General features: G+C 52.3%; 1 protein-coding gene across 3 annotated transcripts in view; it reads left to right on the forward strand.

Annotated features, from left to right (window-relative positions):
- Positions 1-2,430: 2,430 nt before the first annotated feature.
- Positions 2,431-14,956, forward strand: part of LOC139230320 (small ribosomal subunit protein RACK1-like) — a 28,352-nt gene continuing 15,826 nt past the window's right edge. Inside the window, exons 1-4 of one of the 3 annotated variants that reach the window (XM_070862143.1) lie at positions 2,431-2,608; positions 6,221-6,327; positions 6,968-7,118; positions 11,839-11,919. In XM_070862143.1, the coding sequence (XP_070718244.1) occupies positions 11,854-11,919 (66 nt within the window). In that variant the 5' untranslated portion in view covers positions 2,431-2,608; positions 6,221-6,327; positions 6,968-7,118; positions 11,839-11,853. Of the gene's footprint in view, positions 2,609-6,220; positions 6,328-6,967; positions 7,119-11,838; positions 11,920-14,956 lie in introns of those variants that run through there. The other 2 variants (XM_070862144.1, XM_070862145.1) reach the window with 2 other exon arrangements.

Here is a 14,956-nt window from a genome sequence, read left to right on the forward strand (position 1 = left end):
CTCGCTCTCACTCTCTCTGCCCTTTACCTCTCTCTCACTCTCTCTGCCCTTTACCCTCTCTCTCTCTCTCTCTCTGCCCTTTACCCTCTCTCTCTCTCTCTCTCTCTGCCCTTTACCCTCTCTCTCTCACTCTCTCTGCCCTTTACCCTCTCTCTCTCTCTCTCTCTGCCCTTTACCCTCTCTCACTCTCTCTGCCCTTTATCCTCTCTCTCTCTCTCTCTGCCCTTTACCCTCTCTCTCTCTCTCTGCCCTTTACCCCTCTCTCTCTCTCTCTCTGCCCTTTACCCTCTCTCACTCTCTCTGCCCTTTACCCACTCTCTCTCTCTCTCTCTGCCCTTTACCCTCTCTCTCTCTCTCTCTCTCTGCCCTTTACCCCTCTCTCTCTGCCCTTTACCCTCTCTCTCTGCCCTTTACCCTCTCTCTCTCTGCCCTTTACCCTCTCTCTCTGCCCTTTACCCTCTCTCTCTGCCCTTTACCCTCTCTCTCTGCCCTTTACCTCTCTCTCTCTCTGCCCTTTACCCTCTCTCTCTCTCTCTCTGCCCTTTACCTCACTCTCTCTCTCTCTGCCCTTTACCCTCTCTCTCTCTCTCTCTCTGCCCTTTACCCTCTCTCTCTGCCCTTTACTCATTCTCTCTCTCTGCCCTTTACCCTCTCTCTCTCACTCTCTCTGCCCTTTACCCTCTCTCTCTCTCTCTCTCTGCCCTTTACCCTCTCTCTCTCTCTCTCTCTGCCCTTTACCCTCTCTCTCTCTCTCTCTGCCCTTTACCCTCTCTCTCTCTCTCTCTACCCTTTACCCTCTCTCTCTCTCTCTCTCTGCCCTTTACCCTCTCTCTCTCTCTCTCTCTGCCCTTTACCCTCTCTCTCTCTCTCTGCCCTTTACCCTCTCTCTCTCTCTCTGCCCTTTACCCTCTCTCTCTCTCCTGGCCTTTACCCTCTCTCTCTCTCTCTCTGCCCTTTACCCTCTCTCTCTCTCTCTCTCTGCCCTTTACCCTCTCTCTCTCTCTCTCGCCCTTTACCCTCTCTCTCTCTCTCTCTGCCCTTTACCCTCTCTCCCTCTCTCTCTGCCCTTTACCCTCTCTCTCTCTCTCTCTCTGCCCTTTACCCTCTCTCTCTCTCTCTCTGCCCTTTACGCTCTCTCTCTCTGCCCTTTACCCTCGCTCTCTCTCTCTCTCTCTGCCCTTTACCCTCGCTCTCACTCTCTCTCTGCCCTTTACCCACTCTCTCTCTCTGCCCTTTACCCTCTCTCTCTCTCTCTCTGCCCTTTACCCACTCTCTCTCTCTGCCCTTTACCCTCTCTCTCTCTCTCTCTGCCCTTTACCCTCGCTCTCACTCTCTCTCTGCCCTTTACCCTCTCTCTCTCTCTCTCTGCCCTTTACCCTCGCTCTCTCTCTCTCTGCCCTTTACCCACTCTCTCTCTCTCTGCCCTTTACCCTCGCTCTCTCTCTCTCTGCCCTTTACCCTCCTCTCTCTCTCTGCCCTTTACCCTCGCTCTCTCTCTCTCTCTGCCCTTTACTCATTCTCTCTCTCTGCCCTTTACCCTCTCTCTCTCTCTCTCTGCCCTTTACCCTCGCTCTCTCTCTCTCTCTCTGCCCTTTACCCTCGCACTCACTCTCTCTCTGCCCTTTACCCTCTCTCTCTCTGCCCTTTACCCTCTCTCTCTCTCTCTCTGCCCTTTACGCTCTCTCTCTCTGCCCTTTACCCTCGCTCTCTCTCTCTCTCTCTGCCCTTTACCCTCTCTCTCTCTCTCTCTCTGCCCTTTACCCTCTCTCTCTCTCTGCCCTTTACCCTCTCTCTCTCTCTCTCTGCCCTTTACCCTCGCACTCACTCTCTCTCTGCCTTTACCCTCTCTCTCTCTGCCCTTTACTCATTCTCTCTCTCTGCCCTTTACCCTCTCTCTCTCTCTCTCTCTGCCCTTTACCCTCTCTCTCTCTCTCTGCCCTTTACCCTCTCTCTCTCTCTCTCTGCCCTTTACCCTCTCTCTCTCTCTCTGCCCTTTACCCTCTCTCTCTCTCTCTCTGCCCTTTACCCTCGCACTCACTCTCTCTCTGCCCTTTACCCTCTCTCTCTCTCTGCCCTTTACCCTCTCTCTCTCTCTCTCTGCCCTTTACCCTCTCTCTCTCTCTCTCTCTCTGCCCTTTACCCTCTCTCTCTCTCTCTCTGCCCTTTACCCTCTCTCTCTCTCTCCCTGCCCTTTACCCACTCTCTCTCTCTCTGCCCTTTACCCTCTCTCTCTCTCTCTCTCTCTGCCCTTTACCCTCTCTCTCTCTCTCTCTGCCCTTTACCCTCTCTCTCTCTCTCTCTCCCTGCCCTTTACCCTCTCTCTCTCTCTCTCTCTCTGCCCTTTACCCTCTCTCTCTCTCTCTCTCTCTGCCCTTTACCACTCTCTCTCTCCCTGGCCTTTACCCAATCTCTCTCTCTCTCTCTCAGGCCGTGGACCCCATGGAGGGGAAAGCTCTACACGATATATTTAGTGGAGGCGTATCGAGGCAGGCGATCACCGGCTTGTGCTTTCACCCAACGGACTTTTACCATCTGATAACGGTGGGAGCAGAAGGCATCGTGGCAATCTACAACACCAAGACGCTGAAATGTGTTTCCAGCATCAAAGGTAGGCCGGGACCTTCTGACCATTGACAGCAGGGATTCTCCCAGCCCGCCATTGGTCACTTGATGTCCATCCTCACGGAGCCCCGCCATTGGTCACTTGATGTCCATCCTCACGGAGCCCCGCCATTGGTCACTTGATGTCCATCCTCACGGAGCCCCGCCATTGGTCACTTGATGTCCATCCTCACGGAGCCCCGCCATTGGTCACTTGATGTCCATCCTCACGGAGCCCCGCCATTGGTCACTTGATGTCCATCCTCACGGAGCCCCGCCATTGGTCACTTGATGTCCATCCTCACGGAGCCCCGCCATTGGTCACTTGATGTCCATCCTCATGGAGCCCCGCCATTGGTCACTTGATGTCCATCCTCATGGAGCCCCGCCATTGGTCACTTGATGTCCATCCTCACGGAGCCCCGCCATTGGTCACTTGATGTCCATCCTCATGGAGCCCCGCCCTTGGTCACTTGATGTCCATCCTCACGGAGCCCCGCCATTGGTCACTTGGCATGTCCATCCTCATGGAGCCCCGCCATTGGTCACTTGATGTCCATCCTCATGGAGCCCCGCCCTTGGTCACTTGATGTCCATCCTCACGGAGCCCCGCCATTGGTCACTTGATGTCCATCCTCACGGAGCCCCGCCATTGGTCACTTGGCATGTCCGCCCCCACATGCACGCCATTGGTCCACAGCGCACCACCTTCCCACAGTCAATGAGACAACGGGCAGGGTCTTCGTTACCCGATTGGATGATTCCCGTCCGTCGATCAAACTGCTGCTTGTATTTGCTCCCCAAACGTGTTCAAAGAAAATGGGGTAAAAAGCCCCCACTTCCTGTAATGCCCCGTGATGTTTCTCCTGAGTCGGCTGGGTCATTGAATGTATTTAAGGCGGAAATAGACAGATTGTTGAGCGATAAGGGAGTGAAGGGTTATGGGGAGCGGGCACGGAAGTGGAGCTGAGTCCATGATTGGATCAGCCATGATCTTATTAAATGGCGGAGCAGGCTCGAGGGGCCATATGGCCAACTCCTGCTCCTATTTCTTATGTTCTAAGCCAGGAGCCCTCACGCCACAGGAAGGCCCTCTGACGTTCTCGTCCCTCCGTGCACCCAGCGAAACACAGCCAATTATTGAGTAGGAGCCCCTTCAGAGCTGAGAATTAAGAAAGCAAATGGTATGTTGGCCTTTACTCTTGTACTCAATCCTCTTGTAATAAAGACGTCTTACTGCAATTATATCATCATCATAGGCAGTCCCTTGGAATCGAGGAAGACTTGCTTCCACTCCAAAAGTGAGTTCTCAGGTGACTGAACAGTCCAATACGGGAACCACAGTCCCTGTCACAGGTGGGACAGACAGTGGTTGAGGGAAGGGGAGGGTGGGACTGGTTTGCCGCACGCTCCTTCCGCTGCCTGCGCTTGGTTTCTGCATGCTCTCGGCGACGAGACTCGAGGTGCTCAGCGCCCTCCCGGATGCACTTCCTCCACTTAGGGCGGTCTTTGGCCAGGGACTCCCAGGTGTCGGTGGGGATGTTGCACTTTATCAGGGAGGCTTTGAGGGTGTCCCTGTAACGTTTCCTCTGCCCACCTTTGGCTCGTTTGCCGTGAAGGAGTTCCGAGTAGAGCGCTTGCTTTGGGAGTCTCGTGTCGGGCATGCGGACAATGTGGCCCTGCCCAGCGGAGCTGGTCGAGTGTGGTCAGTGCTTCGATGCTGGGCCTGGAAATCGACTGTAATTATACAGGGCCCTGGTGAGACCGCACCTGGAGTATGGAGTACCATGACACCCAGGTCTCATTGCACCTTCCCTTTTCCTAATCTGTCACCATTCAGATAATATTCTGCCTTCCCCCCAAAGTGGATAACCTCACATTTATCCACATTATACTGCATCTGCCATGTATTTGCCCACTCACCTAACCTGTCCAAGTCACCCTGCAGCCTCTGAGCATCCTCCTCACAGCTCACATCGCCACCCAGCTTAGTGTCATCTGCAAACTTGGAGATATTACATTCAATTCCTTCATCTAAATCACTAATGTATATTGTAAAGAGCTGGGGTCCCAGCACTGAGCCCTGCGGCACTCCACTAGTCACTGCCTGCCATTCTGTTTATCCCGACTCTCTGCTTCCTGTCTGCCAACCAGTTCTCTATCCACGTCAGTATATTACCCCCAATACCATGTGCTTTGATTTTGCACACCAATCTCTTGTGTGAGACCTTGTCAAAAGCCTTTTGAAAGTCTAAATACACCACATCCACTGGTTCTCCCTTATCCACTCTACTAGTTACATCCTCAAAACATTCCAGAAGATTCGTCAAGCATGATTTCCCTTTCATAAATCCATGCTGACTTGGACCGATCCTGTCACTGCTTTCCAAATGCGTTGCTATTTCATCTTTAATAATTGATTCCAACATTTTCCCCACTACTGATGTCAGGCTAACCGGTCTATAATTACCCGTTTTCTCTTTCCCTCCTTTTCTAAAAAGTGGTGTTACATTAGCTACCCTCCAGTCCATAGGAACTGATCCCGAGTTGATAGACTGTTGAAAAATGATCACCAATGCATCCACTATTTTTGGGGCTACTTCCTTAAGTACTCTGGGATGCAGACTATCAGGCCCCGGGAATTTATCGGCCTTCAATCCCATCAATTTCCCTAACACAATTTCCTGCCCAATAAGGATTTCCTTCAGATCCTCCTTCTCACTAGACCCACAGTCTCCTCATACCTTCGGGAGGTTATTTGTATCTTCCTTCGTGAAGACAGAACCGAAGTATTGGTTCAATTGGTCTGCCATTTCTTTGTTCCCCATTGTAAACTGCCCCCCCCCCCCCCCATGGGGAACTGCCCCCCCACATGGGGAACTGCCCCCCCACATGGGGAACTGCCCCCCCCCCCACCATGGGGAACTGGCCCCCTCCCCATGGGGAACTGCCCCCCCCCATGGGGAACTGCCACCCCCCCCCATGGGGACCTGGCCCCCCCCCCCGCAAAGGGGAACTGCCCCCCCCCATGGGGACCTGGCCCCCCCCATGGGGAACTGCCCCCCCCCCCCATGGGGACCTGGCCCCCCCCATGGGGAACTGCCCCCATGGGGACCTGGCCCCCCCCATGGGGAACTGCCCCCCCCCCACCATGGGGAACTGGCCCCCTCCCCATGGGGAACTGCCCCCCCCCCATGGGGAACTGCCCCCCCCCCCCCATGGGGACCTGGCCCCCCCCCGCAAAGGGGAACTGCCCCCCCCCCATGGGGAACTGGCCCCCCCCATGGGAAACTGCCCCCCCCCCACCATGGGGAACTGGCCCCCTCCCCATGGGAACTGCCCCCCCCCCCATGGGGAACTGCCCCCCCCCCCCATGGGGACCTGGCCCCCCCCCGCAAAGGGGAACTGCCCCCCCCCATGGGGACCTGGCCCCCCCCATGGGGAACTGCCCCCCCCCATGGGGACCTGGCCCCCCCCATGGGGACCTGGCCCCCCCCCCCATGGGGACCTGGCCCCCCCCCATGGGGACCTGGCCCCCCCATGGGGAACTGCCCCCCCCCCATGGGGAGCTCTGTCGCCCCACCCTTTGCTGATCCTGTGCTGTGATTTCCGTTGCTAGAAGAGAATAACCAGCTCCAGACCACGGACATCTCCGCGGATGGAAGCACGTACGCCACAGCGGGCAGCAATCGGGGCATCCGGCTCTACGATGTCAGGACCAACCAGGTAACACTCCCCGCACCCCGCTGTCAGCCCACCCTACACAGCAATGGGAGTCAGTGTGTTCACACTGCGCAGCCGACAGTGATGGGTTATTTGTGAAATGCTTTACCAGTGAAACAAAGTGGCCATTTTGTGCACAGCAAGAGACCACCAGAGAGCGCTAGTTGGGGGGAGGGAGGGAGGGAGGCCGACCAGACACCAGCGAGAACTTTGTGCTACTCTTTCAATGGTCCCGTGGGATCTTTCTCCTCCGCCTGCAGCAGCCATTCAGGGCCTCAGTGTTACCTCCTCCACAGGGTGGCCCCTCCGACAGTGCGCCACTCCCTCAGCACTGCCCCTCCGACAGTGCGGCACTCCCTCAGTACTGCCCCTCCGACAGTGCGCCACTCCCTCAGCACTGCCCCTCCGACAGTGCGGCACTCCCTCAGTACTGCCCCTCCGACACTCCCCAGTACTGCCCCTCCGACAGTGCGCCACTCCTCAGCACTGCCCCTCCGACAGTGCGGCACTCCCTCAGTACTGCCCCTCCGACAGTGCGGCGCTCCCTCAGTACTGCCCCTCCGACACTGCGGTGCTATTATGATGATGTGTCTGCTTGTCCATTCCGGGGTGTGATTTATCACTGTTGCTTGCTTCCTGACAGCTCATAAACCTTTTGGAACCTGCAGATTACGTGACCAGTGGAAAGGAGCTCCGGGCCCAGTGATGGGCACACGCAGAGGATCTTCGCCATCCGCTTTCACCCTGAGGAGCGGCACATCTTCGTGTCGGGAGGCTGGGACGATTCGCTCAAGGTGGGTGCGATGGAATGGGAAAGGGGGCCATTGCATGGAGGGGGCCTTAATTTGCCCTCACCCCTGTCCCAATCACAAAACCCCTGCCAGGGTCTCTTTCTCTGCAGCTCTCTGCAAGATGTGTTTGGTTGGAGACTACCCTTCAGCCCATTGACACCGTCCTTCCCAAAACCCATCCCACAATCTCCCCAGGATTTCCTTTCCCAATTCCCAGCGGTGAGGCTGGGTGTGTAGGAGTTCCCACAGCCTGACATCTCTCGTGCTCTCTCTGTGCACAGCAGATTGTGAACCCCTCTGTTCTAAACCTCCTGCATTTAATCATCTGTGTGTTGATATTGAACATGTACCGTGGGAGACGACCCATCGCCTTGCTCCCAAAGTACACTGCACCCAGGATCTCTGGATCGCCACCGCCGGTGTAACTGAACAGCCCCCCCCGTGTAACTCAATGCCCGCCGGTTTGGTATAAACCCCCTCGCTGGTGTAACGCGTTGTCCTAAACTCCTGACTCAACCTGATTTGAAGCAGTGAACGACTGGGTTAAGGGTATCGGACAAAGGCTGCAGTCCACATGCCCGTACCCCCAGTGCAGTGGGCACCCCACCCTGGCTCCTGTTTCTGTGTCTCTGCCATCTTAAAAAAGGAGGGAGAGAGAAAACAGGGAATTACAGCCTGACATCGGTAGTGGGTAAAATGATGGAATCAATTATTAAGGATGTCATAGCAGTTCATTTGGAAAATGGTGACATGATAGGTCCAAGTCAGCATGGATTTGTGAAAGGGAAATCATGCTTGACAAATCTTCTGGAATTTTTTGAGGATGTTTCCAGTAGAGTGGACAAGGGAGAACCAGTTGATGTGGTATATTTGGACTTTCAGAAGGCTTTCGACAAGGTCCCACACAAGAGATTAATGTGCAAAGTTAAAGCACATGGATTGGGGGTAGTGTGCTGACATGGATTGAGAACTGGTTGTCACACAGGAAGCAAAGAGTAGGAGTAAATGGGGACTTTTCAGAATGGCAGGTGGTGACTAGTGGGGTACCGCAAGGTTCTGTGCTGGGGCCCCAGCTGTTTACATTGTACATTAATGATTTAGATGAGGGGATTAAATGTAGTATCTCCAAATTTGCGGATGACACTAAGTTGGGTGGCAGTGTGAGCTGTGAGGAGGATGCTATTAGGCTGCAGAGTGACTTGGATAGGTTAGGTGACTGGGCAAATGCATGGCAGATGAAGTATAATGTGGATAAATGTGAGGTTATCCACTTTGGTGGTAAAAACAGAGAGACAGACTATTATCTGAATGGTGACAGATTAGGAAAAGGGGAGGTGCAAAGAGACCTGGGTGTCATGGTACATCAGTCATTGAAGGTTAGCATGCAGGTACAGCAGGCGGTTAAGAAAGCAAATGGCATGTTGGCCTTCATAGCGAGGGGATTTGAGTACAGGGGCAGGGAGGTGTTGTTACAGTTGTACAGGGCCTTGGTGAGGCCACACCTGGAGTATTGTGCACAGTTTTAGTCTCCTAACCTGAGGAAGGACATTCTTGCTATTGAGGGAGTGCAGCGAAGGTTCACCAGACTGATTCCCGGGATGGCGGGACTGACCTATCAAGAAAGACTGGATCAACTGGGCTTGTATTCACTGGAGTTCAGAAGAATGAGAGGGGACCTCATAGAAACATTTAAAATTCTGACGGAGTTACACAGGTTAGATGCAGGAAGAATGTTCCCAATGTTGGGGAAGTCCAGAACCAGGGGACACAGTCTAAGGATAAGGGGGAAGCCATTTAGGACCGAGATGAGGAGAAACTTCTTCACCCAGAGAGTGGTGAACCTGTGGAATTCTCTACCACTGAAAGTTGTTGAGGCCAATTCACTAAATATATTCAAAAAGGAGTTAGATGTAGTCCTTACTACTAGGGGGATCAAGGGGTATGGCGAGAAAGCAGGAATGGGGTACTGAAGTTGAATGTTCAGCCATGAACTCATTGAATGGCAGTGCAGGCTCGAAGGGCCGAATGGCCTACTCCTGCACCTATTTTCTATGTTTCTATCTGATTTTCCTGCTTGCTTTGTCCCATTGGCAGGCTTCTTCCCCCAGGGTAGGACCCTCCACACACACACACACACACCCGCCAGGCAGGACGGTGTGTCCCCCTCCCCCACCCCCACGTACCCCCACCATCACATTCCTCCCGGGTCCCTTGCTTTTTGTGGTATACATCAATGATTTAGAATTCAATGTTGGGGCATGATACAGAAGTTTGCAGATGATACTAAAATGGGCCGTGTGGTTGATAATGAAGAAAGCTGTGGACTGCAGGAAGATATCAATGTATAGAAACAGAAAATAGGTGCAGGAGTAGGCCATTCGGCCATTCGAGCCTGCACCACCATTCAATAAGATCATGGCTGATCATTCCCTCAGTACCCCTTTACTGCTTTCTCTCCATACCCCCTTCCTGCTTTCTCTCCATACCCCCTGATCCCTTTAGCCGTAAGGGCCACATCTAACTCCCTTTTGAATATATCCAATGAATTGGCCTCAACTACTTTCTGTGGTAGAGAATTCCACAGGTTCACCACTCTCTGGGTGAAGAAGTTTCTCCTCATCTCGGTCCTAAATGGCTTCCCCCTTATCCTTAGACTGTGACCCCTGATTCTGGACTTCCCCAACATTGGGAACATTCTTCCCGCATCTAACCTGTCCAATCCCGTCAGAATGTTATATGTTTCCATGAGATCCCCTCTCATTCTTCTAAATTCCAGTATGAGTCAGGTGGGCAGAACAGTGGCAAATGGAGTTTAATCCGGAGAAGTGTGAGATAATGCATTTGGGGAGGGCTAACAAGGCAAGGGAATACACATTAAATAGTAGGACACTGAGAAGTGTAGAGGAACAAAAGGACCTTGGAGAGCAGGTCCACAGATCCCTGAAGGTAGCAGGCCAGGTAGTTAAGATGTTTAAGAAGGTATACCTTTATTAGCCGAGGCATGGAATACAAGAGCAGGGAGGTTCTGCTTGAACTGTATAAAACACTGGTTAGGCCACAGCTGGAGTACTGCGTGCAGTTCTGGTCAGCGCATTACAGGAAAGGTGTCATTGCACTGGAGAGGGTGCAGAGGAGATTTACCAGGATGTTGCCAGGACTCGAAAACTTTAGCTATGAGGAAAGATAGGATAGGCTGGGGTTGTTTTCCTTGGAACAGAGGAGGCTGAGTGGAGAGCTGATTGAGGTGTACAAAATTATGGGGAGCCTGGATAGAGTGGAAAGGGGGTACTTGTGCATGAGACACTAAAGGATCGTATGCAGGTACAGCAAGTGATCAGGAAGGCCAATGGAATCTTGGCCTTTATTGCAAAGGGGATGGAGTATAAAAGCAGGGAAGTCTTGCTACAGTTATACAGGGTATTGGTGAGGCCACACCTGGAGTACTGCGTGCAGTTTTGGTTTCCATATTTACGAAAGGATATACTTGCTTTGGAGGCAGTTCAGAGAAGGTTCACTCGGTTGATTCCGGAGATGAGGGGGTTGACTTATGAGGAAAGGTTGAGTAGGTTGGGCCTCTACTCATTGGAATTCAGAAGAATGAGAGGTGATCTTATCGAAATGTATAAGATTATGAGGGGGCTTGACAAGGTGGATGCAGAGAGGATGTTTCCACTGATGGGGGAGACTAGAACTAGGAGGCATGGTCTTAGAATAAGGGGCCACCCATTTAAAACTGAGATGAGGAGGAATTTCTTCTCTCAGAGGGTTGTAAATCTGTGGAATTCACTGCCTCAGAGAGCTGTGGAGGCTGGGACATTAAGAAACTGTCTATTTCTGTCTTAAATTTATTCAAACGATAAGGGAATAAGGGGTTATGGGGAGTGGGCAGGGAAGTGGAGCTGAGTCCATGATCGGATCAGCCATGATCGTATTAAATGGTGGAGCAGGCTCGAGGGGCCGAATGGCCGACTCCTGCTCCTATTTCTTATGTTCTTATGACCTATTTCCCTTAGCAGAGAGGTCAACAGCCAGGCGGCATAGATTTAAAGTAGTTGGCAGAAGGATTTGAGGGGAAATGTCTTCACCAGAGGGTGGTGGGGTCTGGAACTCACGGCCTGAAAGGGTGGTAGAGGCAGAAACCCTCACCACATTTAAACAGTAGAAACATAGACAATAGGTGCAGGAGTAGGCCATTCGGCCCTTCGAGCCTGCACCGCCATTCAATAAGATCATGGCTGATCATTCACCTCAGTACCCCTTTCCTGCTTTCTCTCCATACCACTTGATACCTTTAACCGTAAGGGCCACATCTAACTCCTTTTTGAATATATTTAGTGAATTGGCCTCAACAACTTTCTGCGGTAGAGAATTCCACAGGTTCACCACTCTCTGGGTGAAGAAGTTTCTCCTTATCTCGGTCCTAAATGGCTTACCCCTTATCCTTAGACTGTGTCCCCTGGTTCTGGACTTCCCCAACATCGGGAACATCCTTCCTGCATCTAACCTGTCCCGTCCCGTCAGAATTTTATATGTTTCTATGAGCTTTCTATGAGTACTTGGATGTACCGTAACCTAGAGGGCTACGGACCGAGAGCTGGGAAGTAGGATTAGGCCGGGTAGCTGTTGGTCGGCCGGCGCGGACACGATGGGCCGCAATGGCCTCCTCACCGCGGAGTTGTCAACAGTCCCATTAACTAACGAAAGAAACGGATTTCTCCCCCAGATCTGGGACAAGCGGATGGCAAGTGAAGCTCGGAAGGTGATCGTTGGCCCCCATATCTGTGGCCCCTCGATTGACATCAAGGTATGGAAGACCCACAGCACCTCCCCACAGGGCAGGGGGGGGGGGGGGGCGGAGGGACTGGGGGGAGGGCGGTGAAGGGATGGGTAAGTTGTACGGGGAGGAGGACTGATTGGCCGCAGTATCCTTAGACGACAGGGGCCAAAAAACACAATTGGCTGCGCTCCTACTCCGAAAGGCAAGACTTGCATTTATATAGAAACATAGAAACATAGAAAATAGGTGCAGGAGCAGGCCATTCAGCCCTTCTAGCCTGCACCGCCATTCAACGAGTTCATGGCTGAACATGAAACTTCAGTACCCACTTCCTGCTTTCACGCCATACCCCTTGATCCCCCGAGTACTAAGGACTTCATCTAACTCCCTTTTGAATATATTTAGTGAATTGGCCTCAACTACTTCCTGTGGTAGAGAATTCCACAGGTTCACCACTCTCTGGGTGAAGAAGTTTCTCCTCATCTCGGTCCTAAATGGCTTACCCCTTATCCTTAGACTGTGACCCCTGGTTCTGGACTTCCCCAACATTGGGAACATTCTTCCTGCATCCAACCTGTCTAACCCCGTCAGAATTTTAAACGTTTCTATGAGGTCCCCTCTCACTCTTCTGAACTCCAGTGAATACAAGCCCAGTTGATTCAGTCTTTCTTGATAGGTCAGTCCCACCATCCCGGGAATCAGTCTGGTGAATCTTCGCTGCACTCCCTCAACAGCAAGTATGTCCTTCCTCAAGTTAGGAGACCAAAACTGTACACAATACTCCAGGTGTGGCCTCACCAAGGCCCTGTACAACTGTAGCAACACCTCCCTGCCCCTGTACTCAAATCCCCTCGCTATGAAGGCCAACATGCCATTTGCTTTCTTAACCGCCTGCTGTACCTGCATGCCAACCTTCAATGACTGATGTACCATGACACCCAGGTCTCGTTGCACCTTCCCTTTTCCTAATCTGTCACCATTCAGATAATAGTCTGTCTCTCTGTTTTTACCACCAAAGTGGATAACCTCACATTTATCCACATTATACTTCATCTGCCACGCATTTGCCCACTCACCTAACCTATCCAAGTCACTCTGTAGCCTCATAGCATCCTCCTCGCAGCTCACACTGCCACCCAACTTAGTGTCATCCGCAAATTTGGAGATACTACATTTAATCCCTTCGTCTAAATCATTAATGTATAATGTAAACAGCTGGGGCCCCAGCACAGAACCCTGCGGTACCCCACTAGTCACTGCCTGCCATTCCGAAAAGTACCCATTTACTCCTACTCTTTGCTTCCTGTCTGACAACCAGTTCTCAATCCACGTCAGCACACTACCCCCAATTCCATGTGCTTTAACTTTGCACATTAATCTCCTGTGTGGGACCTTGTCGAAAGCCTTCTGAAAGTCCAAATATACCACATCAACTGGTACTCCTTTGTCCACTTTATTGGAAACATCCTCAAAAAATTCCAGAAGATTTGTCAAGCATGATCTCCCTTTTACAAATCCATGCTGACTTGGACCTATCATGTCACCATTTTCCAAATGCGCTGCTATGACATCCTTAATAATTGATTCCATCATTTTACCCACTACTGAGGTCAGGCTGACCGGTCTATAATTCCCTGCTTTCTCTCTCCCTCCTTTTTTAAAAAGTGGGGTTACATTGGCTACCCTCCACTCGATAGGAACTGATCCAGAGTCAATGGAATGTTGGAAAATGACTGTCAATGCATCCGCTATTTCCAAGGCCACCTCCTTAAGTACTCTGGGATGCAGTCCATCAGGCCCTGGGGATTTATCGGCCTTCAATCCCATCAATTTCCCCAACACAATTTCCCGACTAATAAAGATTTCCCTCAGTTCCTCCTCTTTAATAGACCCTCTGACCACTTTTATATCCGGAAGGTTGTTTGTGTCCTCCTTAGTGAATACTGAACCAAAGTACTTGTTCAATTGGTCTGCCATTTCTTTGTTCCCCGTTATGACTTCCCCTGATTCTGACTGCAGGGGACCTACGTTTGTTTTTACTAACCTCTTTCTCTTTACATACCTATGTAATTCATCCATGCGTTCTCCCAAGGCGCATTACGGCCAATTAAGTACTTTTGAAGGGTTGTCCCAATTGTAATGTAGGAGACGCAACAGCCAATTTGCGCACAGCAAGCTCCCACAAATAAGAGATACTGCCCCTCCAATAACCGTGCTCCTTCAGCACCGCCCCTCCGACAGTACGGCGCTCCCTCAGCACCGCCCCTCCGACAGTGCGGCGCTCCCTCAGTGCTGCCCCTCCGACAGTGCGGCACTCCCTCACTACTGCCCTCTGACAGTGCGGCACTCCCTCAGCACTGCCCCTCCGACAGTGCGGCACTCTCTCAGTACTGCCCCTCCGACAGTGCGGCGCTCCCTCAGTGCTGCCCCTCCGACAGTGCGGCACTCCCTCACTACTGCTCTCCGACAGTGCGGCACTCCCTCAGCACTGCCCCTCCGACAGTGCGGCACTCCCTCGGTACTGCCCCTCCGACAGTGCGGCACTCCCTCAGTATTGCCCCTCCGACAGTGCGGCACTCCCTCAGCACTGCCCCTCCAACAGTGCGGCACTCCCTCAGCACTGCCCCTCCGACAGTGCGGCACTCTCTGAGGATCACCTACCGGTCCAGTTCACCAGACTGATTCCTGGGATGGCAGGACTGTCGTATGAGGAGAGATTGGGTTGACTAGGCCTGTATTCACTAGAGTTTAGAAGAATGAGAGGGGATCTAGTGAGAAGGAGGAACTGAAGGATATCCTTATTAGGCTGGAAATTGTGTTGGGGAAATTGATGGGATTGAAGGCCGATTAATCCCTGGGGCCTGATAGTCTGCATCCCAGAGTGCTTAAGGAAGTGGCCCTAGAAATAGTGGATGCATTGGTGATCATTTTTCAACAGTCTATCGACTCTGGATCAGTTCCTATGGACTGGAGGGTAACTAATGTAACACCACTTTTAAAAAAAGAAGGGAGAGAGAAAGCGGGTAATTATAGACCGGTTAGCCTGACATCAGTAGTGGGGAAA

This window comes from Pristiophorus japonicus, chromosome 19 (assembly GCF_044704955.1).
Source record: "Pristiophorus japonicus isolate sPriJap1 chromosome 19, sPriJap1.hap1, whole genome shotgun sequence".
In the NCBI taxonomy this organism is placed as follows: Eukaryota; Metazoa; Chordata; class Chondrichthyes; family Pristiophoridae; genus Pristiophorus; species Pristiophorus japonicus.